Below are 22,519 nucleotides of genomic sequence, written 5' to 3'. Positions count from 1 at the left end.
AGGTTTTGAATTCAGAAAGTGTGGATCCTCCAACTTTGTTCTTCTTTTTCAAGATTGTTTTGCCTATTCAGAGTCCCTTGCAATTCCATATGAATCTGAGGATTGACTTTTCCACTTCTGCAAAAAGGCTGATTTGAATTTTAATAGGGGTTGCATTAAATCTGTAGATCACTTTGGTTAATATTGACACCTTAACAATATTAAGTTTTTCAATCCATGAACATGGGATGTCTTTCTATTTCTTTAATATTTTGTAGTTTTCAATGTATAAGTCTTTTACCTCTTTAGTTAAATTTATTCCTAGGTGCTTTATTTAGGTGCTCTTATAAATGGAATTTCTTTCTTGATTTCCTTCCTGGATTGTTCATTGCTGATGTGTAGAAACACAACTGGTTTTTGTGTGTTTGTCTTGTAAGCTGCAACTTTGCTGAATTTATTAGCTCTAGTAGCTTTCTTGTGGGTTCTGTGGGATTTTTCCATGTATAGAATCATGTCATCTGTGAATAGACATAGTTTACTTCTTCCCTTCCAATTTGGATGCCTTTTGTTTCTTTTTCTTGTGTCTGGCTAGAACTTCCAGTACAGCATTGCATAGCAGTGGTGAAAGCAGGCTTTCACCTTTCCTCATGTTCCTCATGTTCCTCATCTTAGGAAGAAAGCTTTCACTCTTTCACCATTGAATATTGGGTTAGCTGTGGGATTTCCTTTATCATGTTCGGAAGTTCCTTTCTAATCCTAGCTTTCTGAGTTTTTTTTTTTTAATCATAAAAGGGTGTTGGTTTTTGTCATGTGCCTTTTCTGCATCAGTTGACATGATTGTGTGGGGTTTTGTCTTTCTTTCTATTAATGTGGTATGATACATTGATTGACTTTCTTATGTTGAACCACTTGGGATAAATTCCACTTTTCAGCCAGTCTCTACTTTTCCAACTTGGGTGAATTGCAAGTTAGGCTGAACAGAGTTAAGGGCATTGCGTCAGTCCTTTAGGTAGCCCCAGTCAAGTGAGAACAGATAGAAAAGATAATTTTTAATTTAGGTCTACTGTGCTCTCTCTGGAACCAGGTACCAGGGTCCCACACTAGGAATGTAAGTGTAAGACTTCTGTTGTACTGGGGAAAGGGATGGGATAAGAGTAAATAATGCCACAAAGATGTCCTACCATTTTTAAATTGCCTTTTTCCTGATTCAGTGTTAAGTTGGTTGCTGTAAGACTGTTTTCCAGAGTTCTAATTCTAACAAAGTTGGTTCTGACAGTTTCTACTTGTTTTTTAATGTTTCTGAAGGGGGATGGGAGCTCGGAGCTGCCTACTCTGCCATTTTGCTGATGTCACTTTCTTCATTTCTTTTTGATTTTTAAAAATTTCTTCCTTTTCACCTTTTATTTCTCTTAATGGATTATTTGTTATAGTTAGTCACTTGTGTCCAAATTTTATGTTCATTTCTGAAATGATTCTTTTTCTTTTCTATAGTTCTTTCACCTTTTCTGGAGTTTTGTAATTGTGATTTATATTTCTTTTTATGTCTTTTTCATGTCTTGAATTATTTTCTTAATGTCTCTTAGCTTGTTTTGAAATAAAGTAATTTTGATCTCCTTTCAAGGTTTGCCATTCATTATCTGTAGGGATGTTATTCTGTTCTTTGTCTCATTTTTCTTAAAATAACTGTATGGGATGGGACTTTGATATTTTTTTGTTGCTCATTTTTATGTGAAATTTGTTTTCCTGAACTTTTAGAAGGGGGTCATAGTTTAGGAGAACTTTTCTAATGTCACAGAGCTCCCTCTCCTGTTGTTTTTGTAAAATATTCAAAAAATGATGGCTTCCTTTCCCCTTCTCCATTTTTATCTGGATCTTTTCTTTGTCTCTGTTGTCCTTGCCTTGCTCAATTTTGGTTCCACATCAACTTCCCTCACTGTGTAGCCCTATCTTGGAAGGCAGTTTTTATTGGTAGGTTGATTTTAAGAATTTATATGGCTCATACCGCTCCAGTCTTTTTCAGAACTTAACTCATGCTCACTTGTTATTGGATTGGGCTAAACCTTTTCCATTTTCAACTTCTCCTCTCAAATTGGCCATCACACTGTCCAGTGAATACCTCATGACTGTTTTGATGTTCTCTTCAAGTCCCTCAAATGCGCCATTGCTTCCCTACGCACCTCCTGTGCAGGTGCTAGTTTCATGTATGTCTGGTGGCTATTGATATTTTCCTCACTCACTTCTATTTTGAGGTTCATGTGGATACCTTGTCACCTGCTTTTGTTGTAAATATTATCCATGGAATTTTGATTTTGCTATTTTAGTCAGTCTGTTTGGTTTAAAAATCTGTGACATAGCATCTGCCATCTAGAGTTCATAATCCATTCTGTGTTCACATTTTAAAATCTCTCCTGTATGGGCGTAGAATTTCTGTCCCCTGGGCTATGGCGTGTCTACTATATAGTGCTTTGTTCTGAAGTTTTAGTTCAAATGTGTTTGGATATTGCAAAACCTATCAGTGTAGAAGCGGTCAGAAAAAAGCAGTTTAACTACTGGGTATTTACCCCAAAGACAAATGTAGGGATCCGAAGGGATATGTACGTGCACCCCGATGTTTATAGCAGCAATTTCCACAATAGCCAAACATGGAAACAGCCAAGATGTCCGTCGACAGATCAATGGATAAAGAAGATGTGGTGTATATATATATACGTATAATGGAATATTATGCAGCCATCAAAAGGGATGAAATCTTGCCATTTGCAACGATGTGGATGGAACTGGAGGGTATTATGCTAAGTGAAATAAGTCAATCAGAGAAAGACATGTATCATATGACCTCACTGATATGAGGAATTCTTAATCTCAGGAAACAAACTGAGGGTTGCTGGAATGGTGGGGGGTGGGAGGGATGGGGTGGCTGGGTGATAGACGTTGGGGAGGGTATGTGCTATGGTGAGCGCTGTGAATTGTGTAAGACTGTTGAATCACAGACCTGTACCTCTGAAACAAATAATACATTATATATGTTAAAAAAAGAAGAAGAAGAAGAAGAAGATAGGAAGGGAAAAATGAAGGGGGAAAATCAGAGAGGGAGACGAACCATGAAAGACTATGGACTCTGAGAAACAAACTGAGGGTTCTAGAGGGGAGAGGGCTGGGGGATGGGTTAACCTGGTGATGGGTATTAAAGAGGGCACATACTGAATGGAGCACTGGGTGTTATATGCAAACAATCATGGAACACTACATCAAAAACTAATGATGTAATCTATGGTGATTAACATAACATAATTAAATTTTTTTAAACAGCCGTTATCGTAGTGGAAATGAAAGTATTTACAGATTTTAGTAAAGTTGAAAATGATGCAAAATATATTTGTTTATGGAATGAAGAGCAAGAACTTTTTGAAGGCCAAAGAGCAAATTATGCAACATGTGGAGTATAGTGCCTGTGTCATTGAAAGTAATCAGAATCGGGGCGCCTGGGTGGCTCAGTTGGTTAAGCAGCTGCCTTCGGCTCAGGTCATGATCCCAGGGTCCTGGGATCGAGCCCCGCATCGGGCTCCCTGCTCGGCGGGGAGCCTGCTTCTCCCTCTCCCTCTGCCTGCCTCTCTGCCTACTTGTTCTCTCTCTCTCTCTGTCAAATAAATAAATAAAATCTTTAAAAAAAAAAAAAGTAATCAGAATCAATAAGAGATGGGGAAAAGTGTTGGGGGCAGGGAGAACCTTTTAGTTCAAGGACAACTGTCAATGTCAGATTTCTGGGAGCTTAACATTTATTTAGGGAAAAACAAGGGGTTAGTCAGAGATTGAGTCTGAAAACAGTGTAAATTGAACTTTGGCCACAGGCTACAGAGGGTTTTATAAGTTCAGGGCTACTTAAACACCTGCTCAAAGTGAATGAATGCCTGGTGGCCAGTGCAAACACTAGAGCTACTTGGGCATTCCTTACACTACTAGGAAATAAAGATAGTTAAAGCTTCAATGGGATTTGAAAAACAATTTTAGAGTAGCCAAAACTGATCTCTTTTAAGGGAAAAAAAAAAGAAGAAGAAGCCTGATGGAAGATTTATCATCATAGAGGAGAAAAATATTTCTGGTTTAAAAGTGACAAAGGACCAGCTAACGTATCTACTTATGGGAAATGCATAAGCACAGTAAGCACAGTCCCTTGCAAACAAATTGACTTCTTTATACCTTCAGGAACCTAACCCATACATAGAATAGCTTCTGTACAATTTAGACCGAATAATAGCAGATTGTTTCATAGAAGATGCACAAATATCACTTTTAATATCAATCTTCAGAAGGTTAAAACATATCAATAAAAACAGTTTTGCAGGGAAGTAGACTAATGTGGTCTAGCTATACACAAGTGCAGAGGCTCAGGCGCATGAGTGGGCGTTAGTGTGGCTGAGAGGGATGAGTTTAGAAGGTAGTGGAAGTTAATGAGTTTGGAGAGGGAACCAAGAGCAAGATCATGTAGGGCCTTATAGGCTATAATGGTAAGAACTTTAGGTTTTATTCTAAGGTGTTTGGAAGCCATTAGCAAGTTGAGAGCAGAGAAAGGGTGAACAACTACCATAAATGATAGGTTCATGCTAATTGGAGGCTGTGCTTTGGGCAGTGATACACATGTGTCAGAATGAAAAGAATCTGGGTTCATGTTGACTTTAAATTTTTTTAATTTGAAAATTTGTGGTTGTAGCGTTATGTAAGAGGTACGTAAGAGGTGTTGAAACACACACACACACCTTTTTGTTTTCCAAAGTTTGCTAACAGTACTGAAACTCATTTCTTATATTCCTTATTTCTATTCTGTTCTTTTTACAGTTTAAATCAAAATGCTAGCCACAGACTACTAAATGACTTCATAACAACTGATGAATCAGAACTTGAAATTTGAAAAACACTGTAAATCTAGTATAATTCCTTTATTTGGCTTGTCAAGGCACACAGTACTACAAATGACCAAGCCAGAATCCAGATATTGCCACATTTCCTATGAATATGTTCATTAAGAAATAAAAACCAAATTCCTCTATACAGTGTAACAGTAGGTTCCAGGGTAGAAAAAAATTGTGAGGGTAAGTGTTCCTACTTGAGTGTATTACCTGTGCTTCTCTCCCTGGTGTGAAGTGGTAAGGCCTATGAATTTCAAATGGACTTTTAAAGTATCAACACAATTTTCATCATTAACGGTCTGTAATTAAGTATACAAATTGCTAGCCAAAGTAACAGTTGGTTTCGAATTACAAACAGAGAATAAGTCATTTATAGACAGCCTTGTGGCCTTTAAATTGTCACCTAGGAATTAGTGAAAAGAAATTCCGCTTTCATATTTTCTTCAAGTTGTATATTCTTTTGCTGTGTTTCATTTTGGAAAAGAGCTTGTGGGAGGAGTGAAGGATAAATGAAACATAAAGGTCAGTGTGAAGTAATGGGGAAAAAATGGCCCTTTCAGTTGTATTATATGAATCCTTGCTCCTAGCTCTTTGACCTTTGGAAGATACTTGCCTGCGCCTCATTTTTCTCATTTACATATGGAAATAATATCTGCATCATAGCTTTAATGTTAAGATTAAATGAGGACCTGGTGGTGTAATATATATTTTAATAAATATTAGTTTTCTTCTTTCCTTTCTTCCTTAGGAAGGAATTCAGTGAAAATATGTTGCTAGAATAAGCAGGGCTGGAGAGTGTAGAAAAATGCAAAAAGAAAGGTACATCTTTTTTTTATTGGTTGTTCTCTTCCTAGTAAGTCTGTTATGCATGATCCCAATTGTTCCTAATTTCTTTTAGAATAGGTAGGCTTTCTGTGCTTCTTGCTACCCCTCCGCTTTTTAAAGATGGAAGTTACCCAAGTGATGAAAGGCAAGTTTAGGAGGCCAGAAAATAGTAGCTTCATAGCTGATTCCAGTATTTTAGTTCCTAGTGTCTCCAGTCTGCTTTATTACAAAGAAGTTACTGAAGATATGTCATTCCTGATACCAAGTATGTTAGTTAGCTGATAGCTGTTAATTATAGGTGTTACCTAAAACCAGTTGCGCTCGCCTGTGCAATAAACACTTCCTTTGATATAACTCAGATATCCTAGGAACAAGATTACAAAGAATGAGATGGAAAGATAGAATGAGAATTTTGTCTAGCTCGCTTTTTTTTTTTTTTTAAGATTTTATTTGTTTATCTGACAGAGAGAGACACAGTGAGAGAGGGAACACAAGCAGGGGGAATGGGAGAGGGAGAAGCAGGCTTCCCAATGAGCAGGGAGCCCAATGCGGGGCTCGAAATCAGGACCCTGGGATCATGACCTGAGCCGAAGGCAGATGCTTAATGACTGAGCCACCCAGGCACCCCTAGCTGGCTTTTTTTTTTTTTTAAATAACAGCTTTATTGAGATATAATTCACATACTATAAAATTCACCCTTGGGGCGCCTGGGTGGCTTGGCTGGTTAAACGTCTGCGTTTCGCTCAGGTCATGATCCTAGGGTCCTGGGATTGAGCCCCGTATTGGGCTCCTTGCAAAGCAGGGAGTCTGCTTCTCCCTGTGCCCCTCCCCCTGTTTGTACACCCATGTGCTCTCTCTTTCTGTCAAATAAATAAATAAAAATCTTTTTAAAAATTCATTCTTTTAAAGTGTACAATTCATCGGTTTTTAGTGTATTCACAAAGTTATGTAACCATCACTATTGTTTAATTTTTAGAACATTTTAATCACCCCCAAAAGAAACCTGTACGCATTAGCAATCATTCTCCACCACGACTCTCCTGCCCCTTTACCCTTTTCCCCTGGTATCTCAACCCCTTGCAACCACAGATGTGCTTTTTGTCTCCATGGATTTGCTTATTCTGGACATTTCATATGAATGAAATTATATAGTATTGGTCTTGCGACTAACTTTTTAGTGTAATATTTTAAAAGTTCATCCATGTTGTAGCACAAATCAGTACTTCATTACTTTATATTGCCAAATAATATAATATAATATGAATACACTGCATTTTGTTATCCTATTCATCAGTTGATGGACATTCAGGTTGTTTTCACTTTTTGGCTATTATGAATAATGCTGCTATGAAGTTCATGTACAAGTTTTCTGAGGTCATATGTTTTCAGTTCTCTTGTGTATATACCTCAGAGTAGAATTGCTGGGTCATATGCTAACTTTTTGTTTAACATTTTGAGGACTTTATAAACTGTTTTCCAAAGTGATTGCACTATTTTGCCTAGTTGAATTTTAAATCACTTGGTGTCCAGATTCTAATTTCCTATATATTAAAGGAGAGCCTTAGCTGAAACAAGTAGTTTGAATTGATAGGGGGAAAAAAATCCACCTGTAGTAGTTTGCAAAGGTGGAAGTCCTTTTTCTTAAAGTAGGTTTGGAATTATTAGTATTAATCTTTGTTCTTTCTTTTTTTCTTTTTTTTTGCAGTTTTATCTCCAAGACACTAAAAGTAGTAACGGTACCTTTATAAATAGCCAGAGATTGAGTCGAGGCTCTGAAGAAAGTCCACCATGTGAAATTCTTTCTGGTGACATTATCCAGTTTGGGGTAGATGTAACGGAGAACACACGGAAAGGTACGGGTATGGATCGATTTTTCCTATTATTTGTCTTTTTAAGTTTAAAAAAAAATTCTGTTTAATGTTATAAAACATTTCATGTTTGTAAAAGTATTTAAATATAGCATTATATGCAGTGAAAAATTAAAAATCTCTTACTTCCTCTTTTGCTTTTCTAAAGTTTTAAATTCTGAAATGTTAGTAAGTGAATTTATAATTTTCATCACAGTATGAAAATACAGGACACTCCTGTGCTAGTTTAGGAAACAGTTGGCTGCAGTGACAGCATACCCAACCAACAGGAGCTTAAATCGTAAGGATATTTATTGTTAACAAGAATGCAGGAGGGTAGGTCCAGACTTTGTTCACCTGACTCAGTGGTGTTACCAGGAATCCAGGGCTTTACTGTCCTTAACATGTTGGTTTCTTATGCTTTTGCTTATCTTAGGTTTTTGCTTGCCGCCTCATGGTTAAAGAGGGATGATTGCAGCCCCGGGCCTTATTTTCCTCATGCCAGTGTACTTGGCAAAAACTGTGAGGCGGGGACAAAATGTCTTCCTGTATGGCTCTTTTTTTTATGTTGAAAGCACAGTCTTTTGTAGAATTCTCTCAGCAGATTTACATTCCTCTTGTCTCAGTGGCCACATACATACCTATCTATGGCTACAAAGAAGTCTGGGAAGTTACTTACCTTGCAGAAGGGATCAGGACATCCATGATTGTCATATGTCAATTATGACTTATCCCTTCCAGTTGTGCATACATTGTTGTCCCAAACAAAATCAGAGTTCTGTAGGCAGTTAATCGTACGTATCAAGATATAAAATTTCACATCTCATAGTTTTTGAAACTAGAAGTTCTTTAGCTAAATAAATGTAGATTGTCTTCAATTTTATAATTCTAAAGCTTCCTGGCTTTACCTGCTTCACTGTCTACTTTATGTCCATGAAATTACATGGCTGGATCATAAAACTAAGTGAATAGGAGCCAAAAGTATGCAGCTCCTCTTAGTTTAATATGGACAGTGGAACAAATTGACAGGTTTCTCCTTTTGCTTCTCTGAACATACTTTGATCTGGTGATGACCTAAGTCATCAGTATGTGACATTTTGCACAGTAGACATGGGGATGCGGTTGGGCGGGCAGTGATGCTGCTTCCATGTGTGTGCATGTGCATATATGTTTATATACTTTTCACTGGTTGTTGGAACTGCAGTATTACTTTTACTGGGTTTTGTTGGCCTTCTCAGGGACTTAAATTTTGATATTTGAATTTGGGTAGGATCATACTCTTAGGAATTTCCATTCACAATTGTAAAATAGAAAGTTTGTATTTTGATGCAAAATATTGAGTACTCCTTACTAAGAGAGCTCACCTTATGTATGACCATACTAAGAATAGCCATGTTAGACACTGTAGCATCTGTTGCCGCATCACACCACCTCTGGTACCAAGTCATTCAGCAAACACTTACTGAGCCCCAGCTGTGAATAACCCACAGAGAAGACAGAGAATTTGATTACATGTTTTCTCCAAGGAATGTCTGTCTTCTTGGCTTGCATTTCCCAAAGAGAATTAATGGGTGTTAATTAATAAAAGAATGAGGTTGTCAAATACACTTAGGAAATGCTTAGTTAACCAAAGGTAAACAGGACTTTTCAGAGTCCTTAATATGCTAACATATAGGGGCGCCTGAGTGGCTCAGTCAGTTAAGCGTCTGCCTTCAGCTCAGGTCATGGTCCCAGGGTGCTGGGATCGAGTTCTGCATGGGCTCCCTGCTCCACGGGAAGCCTGCCTCTCCCTCTCCCACTCCCCTTGCTTGTGTTCCCTCTCTCGCTGTGTCTGTCTCTCAAATAAAGAAATAAAATCTTTAAAAAAAAATATGCTAACATATATGCAGATCTCCAGGGAGGTGACTGTTCTAGAATGCAGCTCTTTCCAAACTCCTTCCCACTCTTCTTTCCCATCTAGCTGTGAGAGACATTCTTTAGAACATGCTGTAGGAAGAAGCTAAGAGGACAATCCTGAAATTCAGGGTTATTATTAGTGCACTATTATTTTAGCAACATTTGATTCTTGCAGGGTTCTTTGAATATTTAACTGTCTTTTATGCCAACTTTAAGGAAATTAAGTAAAGAAAAATTTCTTCATCATTTAAAATGTTTCTTTTGGTATTTATTGCTTTCAAAAAGTTGACTTATGCCTGGGCTCTTGGGATACAGCTCTATCACTAGCTGAGGACTACCTGTTTAAGCATATACCAGGGAAAAAGTTAGACTTTGTCCTATGCTAAACAGTACTATGATAAGCTTTACATCACTTAAAATCCTACTGAAATTATACAACACTACAGGTTAACCCCTGGTTCAAAGAAGAAATCAAAAGGGGAATTTTAAACTATGTAGAAAGGAAAGGAAAGGAGACTTTTATACCAAAATGCAGTAAATCCTTTACTCAAATAAAAATTTATAATCTTAAATTCCTTCTGTACTAAAGAAAAAGGACAATGAAGGAACTTGGCACTTAGGAGAAATTAGAAAAAGAACAAGAAAAAAGAAGCTGGGAAATAAAAAGCAGAAATTAATGAAATAAGCAAAAAAACCCCAAAAAACCATAGAAGGAATAAACAAACCAAATGCTGATTCTTTGAAAAGCATCCAACTAACAAAAAAGAGGTAATTCATAAGCCTTGATTCCCTTATTAGGTTAAAAAAATACTAGCAAAAATATACAAGATAAGGAATGAGAAAGGAGACATAAACAAAGGTACTGGATATACTAAAAGAATTTTGAGAAACTAGTGCATGCCAACCTATGACAAAGAAAAAAGCTAGAGTAAATTGTTTTCCCAGCAAAATTATCCCAAGATGTAGAAAACTTGAGTAAATTGATTTCCTTAAAAGAGACTAAGAAGTTATTAAAGATTGACGAGAAGCAGAGGCATTCATAGCTGAATATGATCTTATTTTTAAAAGCAGATAAATCCAGTTATTTAAATAATCCAAACATCCATAAAGGTGGAAATCTGTCAGAATCCTTTAGAGAAGCCAGCAGTATATCATTAATGCAAATTCTGTTAAAGACACAGTTCAAAAATAGAAAACTAGCACTAATTTCACTTGTGACAATAGATGAACAATTCTGATTAAGGTATTAGTAAATTAACTTCAGAAATGAAGCTATAATAAACAAAGTAGGTTTTATTCTAGGAATGCAAAAATGATTCAGTATTGGGGAAATCTATTTACATCATCCACAGACTAAAAATGTTACATGAAAAACATGTTACTTTATAACCAGTAGGTATTGAAAAGGCATTTGATCCTTCTCTTCCCATCTGACATGGCAACCAGCCTCCTTCCTCTCCAGCTCTGGCTTCCTTTTTCCATCTAGCCAGCCTGAGCGCTTCCCCTGTTCTTCAGGTTGGCCCTATAGCCTCTGGTCCCTAGAGTCCCTGTGCTTTCTCCTTTCTTGGGGCTTAGGTCCTCACCCTACCCCGCTATGAATGAGGAGTATGCAGTGCTCCTACTGGGCACAAGCCTGACTGAATATATCCTGTCAAGTATAATATCAGTGAATGGAAAGAAAGTTCTTCACATGGATAGAAACTCATACTATGGAGGAGAAAGTTCATCTATAACACCTCTGGAAGATTTATACAAAAGATTTTAAATACCAGGAGCACCACTACCATCAATGGGGAGAGGAAGAGACTGGAATGTTGGCTTAATTCCCAAGTTCCTTATGGTCAATGGTCAACTGGTTAAGGTGCTGCTTTATACAAAGGTCACTTGCTATCTGATTTTCAAAGGACTGAAGGGAGCTTTGTCTGTAAGGGAGGAAAAATCTACAAGGTTCCTTCCATTGAAGCAGAAGCCCTGGCATCTAGCTTAATGGGACTATTTGAAAAATGTCGCTTTAGAAAATTCCTAGTGTGTGTTGCCAGCTTTGATGAAAACGATCCCTGAACTTTTGAGGGCATTGATCCTAAGAAGACTGCAATTCGGGAGGTGTACAAGAAATTTGACTTGGGACAAGATGTCATGGGTTTTGCTGGCTATGCCCTGGCATTTTTTTTTTTTTTTTTTTTGGCAGAGTGAAAGAGAGATCACAAGTAGGCAGGCAGTCAGAGAGAGAGGGAGAAGCAGGCTCCCCGCTGAGCACAAAGCCCGATATGGGGCTCGATCCCAGGACGCGGAGATCATGACCTGAGCTGAAGGCAGACGCCCAATCGACTGAGCCACTCAGATGCCCCTTTGCCCTGGCATTTTATAGAACTGATGACTATTTGGGGTGCCTGGGTTGGTTAAGCATCTACCTTCGGCTTAGGTCATGATCCCGGGCTCCTGGGATCGAGCCCCATGTCGGGCATCCTGCTCAGCAGGGAGTCTGCTTTTCCTTCTCCCTCTGACTTCCACTCTGCTCATGCTCTTGCTCACTTGCTCTTTCTCAAAACGAATAAACAAAAAATCTTTAAAAAAAAATAAAAAGAACAGATGACTATTTAGATAAACCATGTTGTGAAACCATTAATAGGATTAAACTTTACAACAAGTCTCTGGCAAGATATGGCAAAAGCACATACCTTTATCTACTCTATGGTCTTAGAGAACTTAGCCTGGGATTTGCAGGGCTAAGTGCTATTTATGGTGGTACGTACATGCTCAATAAACCGATTGAAGAAATCATTGTGCAGAATGGAAGAGTGATTGGTGTGAAATCTGAAGGACAGGTTCCTTACTGTAAGCAGCTCATTTGTGATCCCAGCTATGTAAAAGACCAGGTAGGAAAAGTGGGCCAGGTGATCAGTTATCTGCATCCTCAGCCCACCCCATCAAGAACACCAATGATGCCAACTCCTGCCAGATCATCATTCCCCAGAACTAAGTCAGTCAGAAGTCAGATATCTATGTCTGCCTGAGCTCCTCTGTACACAGTATGGAAGCACAAGGGAAGTATATCGCCATAGTACAACTGTGGAAGCCAAGGAACCAGAGAAAGAAATCAGACCAGCTTTGCAGCTTTTGGAACTGACTGAACAGAAATTTGTTAGCATTAGTGACCACCTTGTACCAAAAGGCTTGGGAACAGAAAGCTAGATCTTTATTTCCTGCACATGCAATGCTACAACTCACTCTGTAAGAGGATGACCGAATCTGAGTTTGACTCTGAGGAAATGAACATAAGAAAAATAACATCTATGGAGAAAACTAACAGCAGTACATTTTATTATCTAATTAGGACAAACTTAACTTTTGGCAAATGATGTATACTGTATAAAATCAATATTATTGATCCCAGGGTCCTGGGATGGAGTCCCACATTGGGCTCCCTGCTCAGCAGGGAGTCTGCTCCTCCATCTCCCTCTGCCCCTCCCCCGGCTTGTGCTCTCTCTTGCTTACACTCTGTGTCAAATAAATTAAAAAATTTTTTTTTGAAATCAGTTTTTATAAGGCCTGCTTTTGTAATCAAAACTGAGATTGCCGAGCACTGTACCAGTAAATATTCCTTCCCTTTCTAACATCATGTATTAACTTGTTTTCATGGAGTGGCTATTCAAAATTGGCAGGTTACCATATTCTGTTCAGTTTAACCAATACTGGCTTTTTTTCCCCCAGTGAAGGATCAGTTTTAAAAAAACATTGTGACACTGATACAGAGCACTTGGTACAGTATTTGTATCTTTTAATCAGTGTAGCCTTTGCAGTCCTGTGCTCCTGCTGTTCAAGAGCTGGATCAGTACAATTTTTCATGCCACTGTCCTCTTGACATTAAAGAAATTAGGAATTGAATATTCCACAATTTGGGAAAGAATCCCTACATTTTCCCTACACCTTTACATTTTGTGTCCTGTCAGGTATTATGAGTGTCCATGTAACACAGCTATAAGATGGGGTTATGTGGGCCTAAAATTCTAACCCAACTCCAGACTATGAGAGTCATTTTGGAGGAAGCCTGTGTGCAATGTTTTAACCTTATAAAATCGATGAGAGCGAAGAGAAAGAAACCTATCATAAACCAAGTAAATGTAGAAGCTTCTTTTGTTTTCTAGATGTGGCTTCTTCAATGGACCAAGCTATATTACGGTATTTGACAAAGCCTCCACTTCAATGATGTCTGTCTCAAAATGGCCCCAAATGATTTTTTTTTAAGGTTTTATTTATTTATTTGACAGAGAGAGAGAGAGAGCACAATCAGGTGGAGTAGCAGGCGGGTGGGGCAGGCCCCCCGCTGAGCAGGGAGCCCGATGCGGGACTCGAATTCAGGACCCTGGGATCATGACCTGAGCTGAAGGCAGTCACTTAACTAACTGAGCCACCCAGGCGCCCCTGCAAATGATTTCTGTACTGCAAAATAAAGCCAAACTCTGGAAACAAAAAAAAAAAAGGAAAAGAATAGGCATTTGATCAAGTTTAGGAGTTTCCTAATAAAAATTCTAGATATACAGGATAATAGAAAAAACTAAATAAAATAAGAATTCTAATTAGAATAAAAAGGGGCATCTGGATGGCTTAGTCATTTTGGTGTCTGGCTCTTGATTTTGGCTCAGGTCATGATCTCAGAGTTGTGAGATCGAGCCCCGAGTCTTGCTCCACGCTGGGCATGGACCTGCTTAAGATTCTCTCTCTCTCTCGGGACACCTGGGTGGCTCAGTTGGTTAAGCATCTGCCTTCAGCTCAGGTCGTGGTCCCAGGGTCCTGGGATCGAGTCCCACGTCGGGCTCCTTGCTCAGCAGGAGGCCTGCTTCTCCCTCTGCCTGCAGTTCCCCCCTGCTTGTGTTCTCTTTCTCTAAGAAAACCTTAAAAAAAAAAGATTCTCTCTATCTCTCCCCCTCTCCAGCGCCCCCCCCCATGCTTGCACTCTCTCTAAAAAAATAAATAAATAAAGATAAAACAGAATAAAAGCACAAATACTATACAGGTGTAAAAATGTATGAACTAAATTTACATATATCAGTAAGGATAAGTCTCAAAAACATCTCAAGCAAATTACAGATGGATGTGTGTGGTACAATACTATTTACATAAAGCATGAATTAATGCAAAACAGTACTACATAGTGCTTTTGAATACATTTATAGCAAGAATATAAAATCAGACACTTGAAATGACAAAAAATAGTTTCTGAGGATGTATGAAAGGATTTTTTTTTTTTGCATCACTGTGCATAGAACAAAAACAAAGGAAGCGTAATTTTAAAATTACCCATTGTGTAGCTATTAAAAAGAATAAATGAGGATTATATGAATTGCAGGGATTTCTATAAGATATACTGCTGAGAAAAGAATTACTATTAATAATTTCATTATTTTAAAAAGTCTCACCAATCCCTATAAATGTACACATACAAGTATGTGTTTCTATATGATTATATGAACACGGGGAAAAAAGCATGGAAGGCTGCATACTAAATCATTACTGTGACTTATCCTGGAGTGGGGTGGAGGAGAGGAGTAAAAGAGAAGAGGGAGCCAAATTAAAAAGGGTGGGGCTAATGAGACTACAATTAAAAACTTTACACTGTGTCATTTATGTATTTCTGTGAAATAATGTATGTGTAAAAGGAAACTTCAAAAAAGAATATATAATACATAAAAATTTTTTTTGTGTATGTGTATAAAATGATTTTGTTAAAAAGGTGATAAGACCCTGATGTCATTGAGCATATCCATTCATATTAGTGACTCTTCTACTCTAATCTCTCCAAAACAAGCTGATTTTGATTTTGATGTTTGGCTTTCCACATAGTGCGACTCCAAGGAGAAAACTCACTGGTCAGTACTATACAAATAACCTACCCTATAGATGTAAAATATCATTGTAAACAAATAGGATGATAGTCTAATAGATTTTTCTTTTTAAGGAAGTGAGGAAGAGAGAAAGCCAACCTATCAGATCCTCCTGGAATGGGGGCTTTAGGAACCCAATGCTATCTACTCATCTGTTCCCAAGCCCACAAACTGCTCAGAGTGTATACAGGGCATGAGTTTCCTGGGTCACAGAACATTACAGTAATCCTCTGCTGCAAAACTTGGGACCCGCTAGTTCTATAAACTTGACGTATAACTCCAGTCAGTTCATCACTGAGGTCTGCTTTACCAATATCTGTTCCTAGGTAAGCCCTATGAACAAGGGGCCTGTTATGAGCAAAGTCAGTGGTATCTTCCATTTGCATTGTGCTCAAACTGCCTTCAGTTACTTTTACTTCCCACAATAGATCTTGTCTTTTCTGGTCTTCACGCGCTTGCACATGCTTTTTCCTTTGGCTAGAAACTTTTCTAGGCTGGAAAAGGTGCCTTTCCATGTCCCTGTTGCACACTGCACGCCCCTTTATGTGTTTGCCTCCCTCACTTGAACTACCAGCTACGCAAGAGCAGCCAGTGTGTATGTCTTCATTGTAGAATCTCCACACTCAACCTGGCACATACTGGTTAAATAAATTTTAAAATGTCTTATGAATCTTCCTCCACAATGTTATAAAAGTTCTTCCTGCCACCTTATCTCAACTAAGATTTTGACAACCTTCCTTCTAATCCAGCAGCTTAATATGAGGATTGGAAACTGGCAACCTTCTTGTTCACCACCACCCTTTTTATTTTGCTGTCATTCAGTTACCTCTCTTTAACCTGTCTAAACTTTAATTTGTTCATCTAATAAAATGGAACTCATGATACTACTACCTAATTCAAGGTTGATGGTATGATGTTCAGTGTTCACATTGCAGCACGATGTTCTATGTGAACATTGATAGAGTGTATACAGAGTTCTCATCTCAAGGCCAGTCATTTGTACCTTCTTTTCTTGCCATTAAGTTTGCTCCTCTTTCACAGTAGCTTTAGCCCCAGGCTCCTTTACCTGTGTATCCTTTGGAAATTATCATTGGCCGTTTCAAAGGTACTCTTGCTAACTTCTAGACTACTCCTTGACTTTTGGCTTTGCTGTCCTTGCTCATTCCTAGCTTTTGGTAACTTTCACCAGAAGCTTTACTTTCTTCCACTTTCTAGCTGCTAGGGAAAATCACAAAGCTGATTCAGCACAGGCTGTGCCAATTTTGCTGGGGTGACTAAGAGAATCTTTCTGATAGCATGGCAGTCTTTTGTTCTTTAAAAAAGTGGATTCTTGACCCAGGAATTATCTGCAGAACTTTTGAAACTACTGATGTCTGGATCCCACTTTTCAGTCCTAAGGAGGAGATTTGCAAGGTGTGGGGACTGAACACACCTATTTTTTAAAAACTTTGGTTGTTCTTTGGGAAACTAGACTTAAGAACCCTATTTAATTAAGTTCCTGGCAACAGCTGTTTTATATGCTTTCCCTGTCTTCAAGCCCCTTAAAATTACTCTGTACAAAGCTTAATTTCCCCTTCAAACTAGAGCATTCTACTGACTTCCCAATTTCTTTTATTGCTCCATCATTCTCCCATACACTAGCTCAGAATCCTGGTATTGTTTCTGACTCTTGTCTCTTCCTTACCTCTAGTCATCCAGGTCATTTGTCTCCTTTCCTTGCTCCTGCTTGTTTCTCCTTTGTCAACGTAGAGCATCATACTACCTCTCCACTTCTGGCCACCATACGCTGACAACCCACTATCTCCAGAATATTCTCCTGTTACAGCTTTGTTATTCTCCTGCTTTTAGAAGGCTGTACCATACTGCAGAATAAAGTCTGAAATGCTTAGTTGTATGCTTGAGGCCCTCAAAAATGTGGACTCAGTTCAAACTTTTGATTTTGTTTCCCATTCCTTTCCTTAATATATGTTAAGCTGTTAAACTAGATTAGAGGTAAGATGGTGTATAGAAAAGATTCTTTTGAATCCTAGCATTGCCAGTTGCCAAGGGTATGATCTCAGGCAAGTTACTTTAGCCTCTTTGACCTTGTCTTATCTGTCTCATCTGTAAAATAAGACATAAAAACGACTATTTAGATGGTTTGTCATAAGTAGTTAACATATATAGTGTGATTAGTGTCAGGCCTGGCACCTAGAAGGCCTTGAAATATATTTTTTACCTGTTCTCTCCAGTCTTCCTCCAGCTGCCCTCCTAAGATGTGCACTCTCTTATAGTCTTCTCTTTCTGTTTCTTTGCTTATGCCATTCTCTCAGCCTTTCCTTCCATTTCCAGCATTTGAAATCTTACTCTTTTTTTTTACCCTCTTTATAAATCCTTCCCCTGCCCTTGTCCATTCCAAATTCCCATAGTGTTTTGTACGTTTTGTAGCATTTGTGAAAAATTTCCTCCTTTGTTGTTATGTTAGATATTTCTTGTTCTCTCTACAAAATAAATTGAAATCTCCTCAAGGACAAGGACCTAGTCATAATCATCTTGGTTTTCTTCATCTTTACCAGCATACTGCTTTGTAGCCAGCAGGTTCTCAGTGAATATTTAGCAAGCAGGTAAACCAAAGAACCACTACTCCTTGTGCATAAATCGAAAAATAAGCTAACAAGCAGTATTGCTCCATTGTATGCTAGAGAAATAAAGTAGCAAATGAATTCACATACCTAGAGAAAGGATTCCTCCCACTGAATAAATAGCTAGGAACAGGATTCCTGGGAGAAATAGCTAATTCTGAGTCTAGGCAGGAAATGTACAGGTTGAGCCTAGAAGATTTTGTCATAGTATATATAAAGCAATGAAGCTATCTAAGACCGCTAGGGTTCTGTCAGAAAACTCACGAATTAACATGAAGTTCTAGTTGATCAAAGATGAGACAGTTTGAGGATCAATAAAAACAACAGCAGTGGATTGAAATATATCAACTGTGCTTAAATCCATGAACTTAAATGATACTAAAATGAAAACAAAAAGATTTGATCACCCTTGGAAGAACCTAGATAAACCATCCTGAAAACATGTAAGTAAAGGGAAAGAATAAAGCATTTATGCTACCTTTCCTGGAGGGAATTATTCCTGACATAAACAAGTAGTTGAGGAGGGAAAGCTTTTTATTACTGAACTCCAGCTCATAAATGAAGACAATGATAGAATATCAATACAAAAACATTTTTTTAGAATTAAAATGTATTTGTCTATTCATTTAACTTTTCCTGCCTCTTTTCTGACTTTAAAAAAAGAAAAGGGGGGGCACCTGCTTGGCTCAGTTGGTTAGGTGTCTGCCTTTGGCTCACGTCATGATCATGATCCCAGAGTCCTGGGATCGAGCCCCGCATCGGGCTCCCTGCTCAGCAGGGAGTCTGCTTCTCCCTCTGCCCCTACCCCCTGCTCATGCTCTTTCTCTCTCTCTCTCAAATAAATAAATAAAATATTTAAAAAAAAGAAAAGGTCTTTAAGGAGCGCTTGGGTGGCTCAGTCAGTTAAGCATCCAACTCTTGATCTCAGCTCAGGTCTTTGATCTCAGGGTCCTGAATTCAAGCCCCACACTGGGTTTCATGCTGGGTGAGGAGCCTACTTAAAAGAAAATCGGGGCAGCTGGGTGGATCAGTCAGTTAAATGTCTGCCTTTGGCTCAGGTCATGATCTCAAGGTCCTGGGATCAAGCCCTGGGTCGGGCTCCCTGCTCAGTGGAGAGTCTGCTTTTCCCTCTGCCTCTTCCCTTGCTCATGCTCTCTCTCTCATAAATAAAATCTTTCTAAAAAATTTTAAAAATCTTTGAATCAAAAGCTTTATGAAACGAAAAATTCAGGGATGAAAGTTTGGTAACTCTTTTATCTTAGATTGCAGTCAAAAGACAATTAAGCAAATAATTCCCCAGTTTGGAAATGTTAACACCTCTCATTTAGGTCTTGGTTTTTTAGATGTTTCTTGTGCTTTTATGGTCTTACTCATTATACTTCCTATTACTGCCAGTCATTTCAAGGGATCCTTCAAACTACTCAAATATAGAGTAGTGTTGACCTTCCGACTCAATGCAGGAACAGAGATAGAACCAGACTGCGACATACCCCAGAAGTTTCAGTCTCCCAGTCCAGGGCCTTAAATAGCTTTTAAGCTAATCACAGTGAACATGGGTCCTTTAAGTAGTGTTTATATGAATAGGCAATAGAAAAGACTGACTTCATACCATGAAGTAAATATATTAACTCAAAAGCAAAATAAATAACCTGTATAAGATAATAGAGGGAAAAAAAACAAAAATGACAGCTTGGGTAGTCTTCATTTTTATTTTTAATAAAGTCTCATAACTATAATTGCAGATTTTTCTCCACAGATACCTTGTTTTTTTGATTCAGACATACCTGTTCTTAATGTGTAAACATTTCTGAAATTTGCATGTAGCTTACCATGCATGTGTACAGGTTTCCTTGCTGTCAGAAAGTAGATCATTCCTATGAAACCTTTTTTTTTTTTTTAAGTAGGTGCCATGCCCAGCATGGAGCCCAACGCAGGGGCTCAAACTCAACGACCGTGAGATTGAGACCTGAGCTGAAATCAAAAGTCTGATGCTCAACCGACTGAGCCACCCAGGTGCCCCCTATGCAACCTTTTAAAATTGGTGTAAAGTGAAGAAACAATTACCATTAATTTATATGGAAAATTTTTTTAGAGTTCCCAGACCCAAAAAGTCACCTCTCTTAGGCTTTTCTGATACCTAAGGACATATCTTGCTAATGGATACACAAAATAGATCAAAATAAAGCACAGATGCTCACAAACACAGTTCAAAGCCATAGCGGCTGGATGCTGAGATGCTGAGTGCAATTTGTTGAGGAGGAATTTGGCGGGGCCACTCTTAATGCCTTTGTAACAGCTTGCGGCAAAACACACTGAATGCTATTTGCACTTTTCACCTTTTTTCATAATAAGCAAAAATCCTCTTCGGATTTCTTCTGGTTAGAAAAACAGGTACTAATGTAGGTCTTTCATAAAAGTGAAGTGATGTAATATAAATTTTTAAAAAGCAAAGTGGGGGGCACCTGGGTAGCTCAGTTGGTTAAGCCTCCGACTCTTGATTTCAGCTTAGGTCATGATCTCAGGGTCTTGAGATCGAGACACATCTGTGCTAGGTGTGGAGCCTGCTTAAGATTTTCTCTCTTCCTCTCCCTTTGCCCCTCCCCCTCTCACGCTATCTCTCTTTAAAAAAAAAAAAAAAAGCGAAGGGTACCTGTATTTAATGAGGCAGTGATCCTACAGCCTTCTTACCCTGCCCAAGAAACTTATAAATTGTGTGTTTTACAATCAATTTTGTCTTTGAGTCTTGGAAATATGGTAAATAATGTTTCTGGGTAAATTTTGAGAGCAAAATTTGTTTACAGAGTGACTCAGAATATTTGAGAGCAGTATTTTCCAAAGCATTTTTTTCATAACACCGTATGTATCATGTATATAATATGGTACTATCAGTTCCTGTGTTAGTGTTCTGAAAACGGGACAGAGATGCTCAGTGGTTAAACAAGTTTGGAAAATGCATCTTACTTTTAGAGCCTCATGATGGATAAAAAGTCCATTAGGCTCTGAGAAAGACTGGTTTAAAAAATCAAAACTCTTTCAAAAATCTCTTTGAACCAAGTATTTTCCAAACTTTTCTGACCCCCAAATCCTTTTTTTGTTAACACTTGCTAGCACTCCATTTTGGAAAATACTGCAAAGTATTAGAACAAAACCTTTTTATCAGGTCATTTTAAATACTTGCCCATTGCAAATTAAAAAGACAGCTAATAATTCTCTGCATCTGTGTATCTAGTTGTCACAAGAACCTTTTCAAAGGCAGGGCTGGCTAGACTAGATTGTCAGCTTAAAGCTGTGGTCTTTAACTGCCTTCAGTAGTACAGCAACCTGTGCTTCCCAGTCAGTATTAGCCCTTGATTCATTTCACAGATTTGTACATCAGTCCAGTTGCTGGACTTTGGAGTCATATATCTGAGCAATGGAAATCCTGGTGTAATATATCACAGCTTGTCCATTCTGGCACTGCAGTTTTATTCTGTAACTCACTGCACCTACTTTTTTAGACTTTATTATCAATTTAAATATATTGGTCAAGTGTCAGAACTGCTGGATCTTCTTGTACTGTTCTCCTGTATTTATTATAGCATATTTATAGTAAATCTCTGGGGGAGTCATAGAGCTGGGATAAATCTGCCCCTTCCCTGTGTTCTACTGGGGAAAGGAGGGAGTTAGGTAGTTCTTACAAGTGTAGGTGAACCCTACTGTCCTCAAAGTAAAAGACGTCTTCACCGGGCGCCTGGGTGGCTCAGTCGTTGAGCGTCTGCCTTCGGCTCAGGTCATGATCCCAGGGTCCCGGGATCGAGTCCTACATCGGGCTCCCTGCTCTGCGGGAGGCCTGCTTCTCCCTCTCCCACTACCCCTGCTTGTGTTCCCTCTCTCACTGTCTCTCTCTCTGTTGAAAAATAAATAAAATCTTTAAAAAAAAAAAAAGACGTCTTCACCTTGGGTAATGGAAGCTGTAAAATATTAACCAGACATGTTTTTTTCTCACATTCAGTAATTCATTAAATGCCTAGTTTGTACCAGGTAACTCTTCCAAGTGTGGGATTTAAAAAGTGAAAAGCAGGGGCGCCTGGGTGGCTCAGTTGGTTAAGCGACTGCCTTCGGCTCAGGTCATGATCCTGGAGTCCCGGGATCGAGTCCCGCATTGGGCTCCCTGCTCAGCAGGGAGTCTGCTTCTCCCTCTGACCTTCCTCCCTCTCATGCTCTCTGTCTCTCATTCTCTCTCTCAAATAAATAAATAAAATCTTTTTAAAAAATAAATAAATAAATAAATAAATAAAAAGTGAAAAGCAGGGCACCTGGGTGTCTCAGTCGTTAAGCGTCTGCCTTCAACTCAGGTCATGATCCCAGGGTCCTGGGATCGAGTCCTACATCAGGCTCCCTGTTCTGCGGGAAGCCTGCTTCTTTCTCTCCCATTCCCCCTGCGTGTGTTCCCTCTCTCTCTGTGTCTCTCTCTGTCAAATAAATAAATAAAATCTACAAAAAGTGAAAAGCAACCAATCCTTTCCCCACCCACAGAGTTGACTCTAACTGGTGAGACACGGTTGTATAAATGATAAGTATTCACG

At 38.6% G+C, this 22,519-nt stretch overlaps 1 protein-coding gene and 1 pseudogene across 43 annotated transcripts in view; both read left to right on the top strand.

Moving 5' to 3' along the window:
- SLMAP (sarcolemma associated protein) overlaps positions 1-22,519 on the top strand; it is a 171,629-nt gene that overhangs the window by 68,562 nt on the left and 80,548 nt on the right. For 23 of the 42 annotated variants that reach the window (XM_064594862.1, XM_064594826.1, XM_064594776.1 and 20 more), the window contains exon 3: positions 7,414-7,561. In XM_064594862.1, coding sequence (XP_064450932.1) covers positions 7,414-7,561 — 148 coding nt within the window. Of the gene's footprint in view, positions 1-7,413; positions 7,568-22,519 lie in introns of all 42 variants that reach the window. The other 19 variants (XM_064594733.1, XM_045862107.2, XM_064594816.1 and 16 more) reach the window with 1 other exon arrangement.
- LOC123833690 (rab GDP dissociation inhibitor beta-like) lies at positions 7,575-21,878 on the top strand (annotated as a pseudogene). The gene is made up of 2 exons (XR_006788334.3): positions 7,575-11,620; positions 12,034-21,878. The product of XR_006788334.3 is annotated as a rab GDP dissociation inhibitor beta-like (transcript).

Source organism: Mirounga angustirostris, unplaced genomic scaffold, assembly GCF_029215605.1.
Source record: "Mirounga angustirostris isolate CCGP_5_RB_7025 unplaced genomic scaffold, mMirAng1.0.hap1 SCAF_1, whole genome shotgun sequence".
NCBI classification, from domain to species: Eukaryota; Metazoa; Chordata; class Mammalia; order Carnivora; family Phocidae; genus Mirounga; species Mirounga angustirostris.
The sequence above is the reverse complement of the archived record's forward strand: the minus strand, read 5'-3'. Positions and strand labels throughout refer to the sequence as shown.